The 8,555-nt window shown below is 30.2% G+C and overlaps 2 protein-coding genes across 5 annotated transcripts in view; one reads left to right on the top strand and one right to left on the bottom strand.

The window, feature by feature from the left end:
- LOC108751747 (dehydrodolichyl diphosphate synthase complex subunit NUS1) overlaps window positions 1-5,871 on the top strand; it is a 7,516-nt gene extending 1,645 nt beyond the window's left edge. The window contains exons 2-4 of the mRNA XM_018492140.1: window positions 2,535-2,648; window positions 5,370-5,619; window positions 5,708-5,871. Of these exons, the coding sequence (XP_018347642.1) occupies window positions 2,535-2,648; window positions 5,370-5,619; window positions 5,708-5,798 (455 nt within the window). The 3' untranslated portion in view covers window positions 5,799-5,871. The remainder of the gene's footprint in view (window positions 1-2,534; window positions 2,649-5,369; window positions 5,620-5,707) is intronic.
- Window positions 5,872-6,033: 162 nt separating this feature from the next.
- The window catches only part of LOC108751609 (brahma-associated protein of 60 kDa), a 3,970-nt gene continuing 1,448 nt past the window's right edge, over window positions 6,034-8,555 (bottom strand). For 2 of the 4 annotated variants that reach the window (XM_018491893.1, XM_018491885.1), the window contains exons 3-7: window positions 8,252-8,427; window positions 7,567-7,912; window positions 7,229-7,426; window positions 6,855-7,113; window positions 6,034-6,728 (exon numbers count right to left, since the gene is read on the bottom strand). In XM_018491893.1, coding sequence (XP_018347395.1) covers window positions 6,322-6,728; window positions 6,855-7,113; window positions 7,229-7,426; window positions 7,567-7,912; window positions 8,252-8,427 — 1,386 coding nt within the window. In that variant the 3' untranslated portion in view covers window positions 6,034-6,321. The remainder of the gene's footprint in view (window positions 6,729-6,854; window positions 7,114-7,228; window positions 7,427-7,566; window positions 7,913-8,251; window positions 8,428-8,555) is intronic. The other 2 variants (XM_018491876.1, XM_018491902.1) reach the window with 2 other exon arrangements.

Below are 8,555 nucleotides of genomic sequence, written 5' to 3'. Positions count from 1 at the left end.
TATATATATATATATATATGTTATATATATACACGTGTGTGTGTGTATAGGAGAACTCTCCAGTGATTTACTTTCATCTCCAATATTAGTCAAAATTATATTTTTAGATACATATATAGACTTAATCAACTTCTTCTTCTTATGCATATTCACTAATGGATGTTCGCGACCACATTTTTCATCCTCTTCTCTTACCGTGTGTATCAGCTCTTCCATGGTGATTAATCTGGTCCAGTGTCTTATATTCTGAAGCCACGACAACTTCTTTCGTCCTATCTCTCTTCTACCCTTAATCTTCCTCTCAATAATCAATTGCAATAGCTGGTACCTATATTGTGTTACACATGATATGCCCCAGATATGCAGCCTTTCTTCTCTTTATTGTGGTCAATATCTCTCTATCTTTGTTTAAACGTTTCAATACTTCGTTGTTGGATATTCTTTCTGTCCACTTTATCTTCAGGATTCTACGTAAGAGCCACATTTCAAAAACCTCTATTCTATTCATTGTAGGTACTTTTAATGTCCAGCCCTCCATTTCATACAGTAGTAGTACTGACGTAGCATTTAATGAATCTCATTCTAAGATCGATATCGAAGTCCATATTGGTAAGCACTCTTCTGAGTCTTATAAAAGCCTCTCGAGCGGTTTTTTTTATTCGATATTTTATTTCTAAATTGGATGACTAGTTCTCACATAGCCACATTTCAAGATATTTAAATTTGGCTACTCGTTCTACTGATGAGTTTTCGAACGTAGTGTAGCATTCTTGTATGCGTCCAATTCACGATTGATAATCATGAATTTTATTTTGTTGGTTTATGTTTAAATCCATGTTTTTGCTGTGACTTCCCACGATGTTAAGAAGTTATTGGAAGTCGCGTTATCAATACTGCGTCATCTGCTTAGCGGATGTTGTTGATCCATTTCCTGTTCATTTTTATGCTTCAGAGAAAATATTTACACAGGCACTGGAGGAGGTTAAAAAGAGCATAAAAATGAACAGAAAATGGATCAACATCCAGATTAAAACCAACCAATTACAATCGAGTATTCCCCTGTTACAGTCGAAGGACAGAGGAATGCTCGACTGTATTTGGTTGGTTTTTACATTCTGATCCGGATTAAACCCTCGGTGGAAACTAGGGCCACTGTCTTAAGATAATGAGATTTCTACAATAAGTCATTACCTAATCTTTAAGTCTTAAGCCATAAGAAATCGGCCAATCATAGTCAATTATTCTTATATTTAACTGTGATTGGTCAATTTCTTACGGCTTAAGACTTAAAGCTTAGATAATTATTTATTGTAGAAATAAATTATTATAAGTCAGCTTTCTAGTCAGCTAAGGTCCTAACTCATTCCTTTTACATCAAACAATCTTTTGATATGCGTATTAACAAGTAACTTTCTATTAAATTATCTTAATTTCAGTAATGTATTTGCAGAATAATTTACTAAATTCATACAATATGCATCAAAATGATTAATTAAATACACATATCATGTATATGTTTACGCGTATTTTACTGAAATTAAGATAATTTGATAGAAAATTCCCATATAGCACAGAATTTACAGCAAAATCTCTGCAATATTGCTGCAACATGCAATGTTGCAACTTTTGTGCACGATGTAAATTAGGTCACCATTATGAAAACGACACATTAATCATAAAACAGTTATTAATTGAATATAATTCCAATTTGGTTATTTATAACTTTTATAAAAATAAATATATAAAGAATGTTTTTTATCAGAGATTTCATTACATTATTGTATACTTTATTTATTATTCTACAATTTAATAATAACTATTTACTCAATACTTTCTAGAAATGCATAAGGAAAATTAAAAAACGAATATAGATTTCTGATCACAGTAAAGAAAATTATTATTATGAGCTTATTATACTGAGCTTCATTTTCTTGTTTTTAGGATGTAAAAATTATTATTATTATTATTACTTATAATGATTACTCTTGTATTTAGGTTATTTATGATCAGACTAAAGATGATCTTGAATATAAGAGAGATTGGACTAAATACTACTTTTGGTTATCCAATGCAATATCTTATTGCAATTGTGCATAATATGAACACACGTTCTTTTAAGAATGGATTATAAATTTTAAATAAAATTTAATAAAATTTTATATGAAATATAAAACTCTTGATAAGCTATAAAATATGCGAGGAAAAATGAGGATTTCCATTTCAAAAACTCAATTTGATCTTAATTTTACTTTGAACAACTTCATCCAAGATCAGATGGATATTATCCAATGAGTCTTTTTAAGCTTTATAAATTTTGTCTAAATCTTTTTTTTTTTAATTGTATGTGTTTTTGAGATATTCGACTGTATATCTAGATATTCGGGAGACCCTGCTATATATAAATAAATTATTAACATCATACAAAAAAAAACGCACAATGTATTATAATTTATGAGAAATGACATCTTTCAATTTAAGAACAATAACAAACAATTATGCGAATTTCAGTTTCCCCGATTTATATTGTTTTTTAGGTTTCTTGAAGAAAAATGAATTTATTCTTAAAGAAGAAATCGCGAGAAAACGACCTGATCTAATAGAGTGTATTACTTGGAATCCACATGCAAAGGCACAAAATGGAGTAATTGGTAGAGTATACTATTTTCTGTTTTTCCACACACATACTTCAATAATCTTAAGAGCATTCTACGATAAGTTGCAAACTTTCAAATAGTAGCATCAGTAGTGATTATTGATGCTTCTGATTGGCGCGAAGCATTGCGACAAGCGATGGGTTAATAATGTTAATATGTCTCATAGGACTTCACCATTATTAGCTAGAGCGTTTATGTAGCGATTATAGCATACGGAACAGTAATGGACCAATCCAAGCGTGATAATGCCATTATTTTTTTCCGGTAACAATCGTTACTTTTTTTTTTTGCCTAACGGTAACAGTAACGTCGTTATATTTTTATAACAACGGTATCAATTCAGCCGTTATTTTTACTTTAGATTTATTGGATATTTGGATATTGCTAGTGCTGAAAGATGTTTTTCTTTATAGTACCCTCAGAAGTGTATTTTTAGTTACCCAAGTTGTGTCATTGTTATAACAAATGAACGAAATACTTAAATTTTTTAAATGCTTGTGCAAATATGCACATATGTATTTATAATTTAAGTTATTGTATGCAATAAATGTAATTATAAAATGTTTATTTCTCATTTTTATTTCTTAAAAAATATTTTATAATATATTTTAATAATAAAAGAAATAAAAGCTCGAGGGAATAGGCGCTATTCAAAATGTGCTAGTTGTTCAAGAAAAATCTCTCAATATACAAATTAAATTTATTGAAGAGATCGCAGAACAAATAAAAATCGTTGGACTATAATAATCTCGTACGTTTCGATTAGTTTTCTAATCTTCTTTAGCGATAATAAATAAATGTAAAAATTATATACTTAATTGCTCGTTGTCTATACAAAATTATAAAATGCAAATCTATTTTTTGCAGTCTCCAGAAAAGCCAAAATAAATTCTCTGACTGATGTCGGGCAAACAATTGTATCTACAAGAATATCTGAACACAGGTCTCATATTAATAGAAGCGCAATACATTCGATAATTACAGATCATAGGATGCAACATAGTCGTGATTTCTGTTGGGAAGACGTTAAAATATTATAATGAGATAATGAGCGATTACATTAATTACAATAAGAGATTGATATCAGAGATAATTAACATAAAACAATAGAATAACAACATTAATTTGAAAACAGACACAAAACTGCTAAACCAAGTATATTTTAATTATTTTAACTCTTAGTTTGTTCTTATTTCTGACATCGAACTTAACTTTTAAATGGCGAGCTCTCACGAATTAGTTCATTTTACTGTTTGACGATGTATTTGTCGACACGTTATTCTGTACATTTTATTTATTATTTTATAATTGATTAAAAAATCTTTATTGTTGACATTCTTACTTCGAGACTTTGGATTAATAGTTTACATTATGTGCTTGCAGTTTCCATTACGAGTGAGTTATTTGTACATTCATTTTCCCATGCTTAAATATTTCGTTTTTAAAGGCACAGATTTTCCATCCAGCTTTGTAACTAACATGGGAAAATATTTTCTCGATAGAGAGCTTAACTTGACTTCCCTGGAGACTGCAAAAAATAGATTGCATCTTTCAATTTTGTATGCATAGACAACGAGCAATTAAGTATATAATTTTCGCATCTATTATCGCTGAAGGTTAGAAAACTGAAATGTACAAGATTATTATAGCCTAACGATTTTTGTTTGTTCTGCGGTCTCTTTAATAAATTTAATTTATATATTGAGAAATTTTTCTTGAACTAGCGCATCTTGAACAGCGCATATTCCCTCGAGCCTTTTTATTTCTTTTATTATTAAGTTAGCGAATCGTAATATTCAAATTTTTATTTTATATTTTATATCTTAGACTGCATTCCGATAGTTACTATCAGTATTGAAAATCTATAATTCATATTACAGGATATTACTATGGATTTTTAGTACTAGAAGTGAATCTTAAAATAAATTCTTATTAATAATATTAATGTTTAAAAGCAATGTTTAATTTAAATTTGATATTTAAATTCGTTGATCGAGTTTAACTCCCTCACGTGCGATATTGACTAAAATTTAAGCTCATTTAACGTTTTTGTACAAAATGACCAAATCTGGCAGAAACAAACGTCGCTCTGTTCCGCAAACCGAGATATTAATCGTTAAAGTTGATTATTCAGATTAGGAAACCTGTCACACTGATGAAAAGCAACATGACCATGATGTGTTGTTCAAGAATTTGGGCATAAATTTCATTCAAATATCCCAAGATATAATACAAAAGAATCACATTAATAGATTATTTGGCTAAATTTATATTTTTAAAAAAGATTTAATTTTAATAAATTATAGAATTTTGTTAAATAATTAGTACATTATGTCCTACAACATTAATTTCTAATAAATAGAATAGGTATTAGAATAGGTAATAGTTCTTGAATAATGGTCAAATTTAACGATTAATATCTCGGATCGCGAGACAGAGCGACGATTGTTTCTGACGACAACAGATTCGGTTATTTTGTGCAAAAACACGAAGTGTATTGAACGAATCTAATTTTATCAATTTCGCAGACTAAACTCAACAATTTCCCGAAAAATAACGATTCGTTACTTTTCTAAGTAACGGTAACGATATTTTTCACATTACTTTTAACTAACGGAAAAGTAACGAACGGATAATGCGGATTATTTTTTTTAAGGTAACGTTCCCAACTCTGAGAAGTATTTCTGATTATGCGACTGCATGTTTTAATTACAGAAAGTAAGTCAAAAATAAATGTATCATTACTATCGGATATAGATAGTAAAGGAAAAATAGCAACATTGGCGCAGTCATTAGCAAAAATTGTGTCTTCGGGGAATCTTGATCGGGAAAAAATTACGATTGAACTAATCACCGAAGAATTACAAATAAAAGGGATGCCTGATCCCGATCTTGCTTTAATATATGATTACTATTGTTCCACGCATGGTGTACTACCATGGCACACAAGAACGACAGAATTTTTGTAAGTTCATAAGAAATTTTTAAATATCTGTCAATTATTTTGCAAAAAAATCTTATTTTTTTATACTAACAATTTAATTTTTTCCCAGAATGCTGCCGATGTACATTAATATCCCAGTGAAAAATTTCATGTGTCTGTTGGAGAAGTATAACAAATGTGTACAACGGCATGGTAAATGACATGTAATTATCCTTATTTATACAAGAGATATCGCGTTGCAGTAAGAAGAAATAAATTATCATAAAAATTGAATTTCTAATGTGATTATTTTACATACTCTACAAATGCAAAAAAATCAATTTTTGTAATCATATAATACATTAATATTATAGTAAAAGATCATGCGTTAAAAGAACATATATTGTACAAGATATTTCAAAGAAAAACTATGCATTTTTCCATTGATCCTTTCTTCAGTTTATATAGTTTATGTCCGATATTTGAATTTTGAAATTTGATTGTTACGTAACTACAAATGTAGAAACAGCAATGTCTTGTTACATTTTTATTTTCACATAGGCGTAAAATTTTTTTTGCATAATAAATGCAATCTTTTCGCATAATCTACATTAATGTTACAAATATGTTTTGAAAGATAAACCACAATAGCGTTACATGTAATAATTATAAAAGCGAACATTTACGAATATCTTACATAACTTTATGATAAAATGGTCAAATATAGAATTTTTAATAATAGTTTTACGAGTTCCTGATACCCAATGCTTGCTCCAATTCTGCTCGTTTTTGTTGCACTTTTGTATAAAAGTAACGACACACGGCTTCCTGTGCCCAAGGCTGATAATAAAATTCAGCTCTCCGTTCTTCTTCCGGATTCCCGACAACGTCGGTCATGGTCTTCAAATCTCTAGTCTGAGAGATGATCCACTTATTGATAAACTGTTGCGGATCTTTAGCGAAACTCAGGAAGAACTCACGATTGGTCTTCAATTGATTAATTGTCTCGACAGTTTCATGAATCTTATTATCCAGACTCTGGATTTCCTGTTGGCTCGCAGTTGATAGCAAGAAATTATTCATTTGCGTCTTCAATGTATCGTCTACTTCTACATCGATGTCGTAACACGCGGTTTGTTTTGTTTCCGTTCCTGAATAATATACATTTTTATATCAGATATTCATAATGAGTTATAAAGTAATTGCAATGCAATATATATTTCACTTATAAAGTTTTTGTAAAACAATATTTATTCAAGATAAAAATTGCACCTCACCTTCTACACTTATAACATGATTTATCACAATGGGATCAGGTGGATGCAATAATGGATTCAGTCGTTGTGGTATCTCAGCGAATTTCATTCGCGGACAGGCAAATATTTGTTCCAAGTATTTATCACAGTTAATAAATTCTCTCTCGTGACTGTCTTGGAGCTTGTGCGTTTTTATATATTGCCAAAGCGCGGATATGATGACGGGTCGCGTTTGCGTATGTACGCCTAATAATCGCGCTAATCTTGGGTCCAATTTAAACTGGAATGTAATTAACAGAAATTAAATTTAAGATTAATACAAATAGACTAAATCAATTGTGATAAAATACTTAACTTGTGTAACAATTATCGATTAATTTGTGTAAAAGCATTACCTGTAGTGGTTGATAATCAAGAAGAAGAAGGATTGTACAGCGAACGTTCTTGTCACCTGGTCTTTTAACTTGAAATCCATCGGTTTCCTGAGTAGTCAACGTACGATGCCATTCGACCAAATGATTATCAGGACCATAGAGATCTTTGTCCAATTCTATTACCAAACTTTTGAAGAAAGACGAGAACTTTCGTTTTACCTGCGAAATTAATATAGTTATTGTTGAATATACGTATTTATACATATGAAATATATACTTACAATACAATTAGACTATACACACGTATTTATGTTTATTAGTAACGTAACTATATTTCTTATTCCGTTCTACTATTATACCTTATTGGGATCATTTTTAGTATCATCTAAAAGGCGTCCTTCTACTCTAAGTTCCCAAGACGCTACAGATCCTTCCTCTCCTTCACCTGCCTCTTTAGCCGGATAAAATGTGTTTGAGATAAAAATACGTAATTTTCGCTTCTGCTTCATTGGACGTTTCAAAGCTTCCTGAATATCGAGACGTTTTCGCATTATAGTTGCATCCAACTTTCTTTCGAATGCCAGTAAGTCCATATAAGCTTGCGACTCTGGTACCAAATCCCGCACTTTTTGAGGCAATATTTTGTCTGCCAATTTCTTCTTTTTCTTTGATGTGGAATGTGAAAAATCACTGTTCCAAAAATACCTAAATGAGTTTATTCGAAAACCATAGACACAGAAATTATAAATAATTCTGTAAGCCGTGAGTTGCATTGGCTAAATCCCTAACAAAATTTGGTTTCACATATAAACAGAAAGTAGATTAGAAATATCAAGTTATAAGTAGATAATAATACATGTACAAGTTATATTCAAGTTTACGAAAAAATAAAAGGATAAATATGCAAGAGTAAGAATGAATAAAAAACAGAAAGTAGTCAATTATTAAAATATAATATCTAATTAACAAAGAAACACACAATATACATATAAGATAAATATAAAGCGTTTGTCTTAAGTTTAAATTTCTCCAGATTATACTTACGGTTTTTGCTGGGACATAGGAATACGTTGATCTGTGCTTCTTTTTCCAACGGGTGGCGTGGGCATTGGGCCTTGACGCAAAGTTGAATAAGGTTGGTTTGGTCTCATTATTCCACCTGGGCCAGGTCCAGCATTACCCATTTGTGGTGGCGGAGTAAATCCAGATCTCTGTTGCATCTGCGATAGAAACTCATACATGTCATCCAGGCATAATTATATAATATCAATAAAAAAATTATATAATTTCCAGATTGTAATTGTTGTATAATATAATTAATCAAAAGATATATTATTTGGAAAACTAT

This window comes from Trachymyrmex septentrionalis, unplaced genomic scaffold (genome assembly GCF_001594115.1).
Source record: "Trachymyrmex septentrionalis isolate Tsep2-gDNA-1 unplaced genomic scaffold, Tsep1.0 scaffold112, whole genome shotgun sequence".
Lineage (NCBI taxonomy): Eukaryota > Metazoa > Arthropoda > Insecta > Hymenoptera > Formicidae > Trachymyrmex > Trachymyrmex septentrionalis.
The sequence above is the reverse complement of the archived record's forward strand: the minus strand, read 5'-3'. Positions and strand labels throughout refer to the sequence as shown.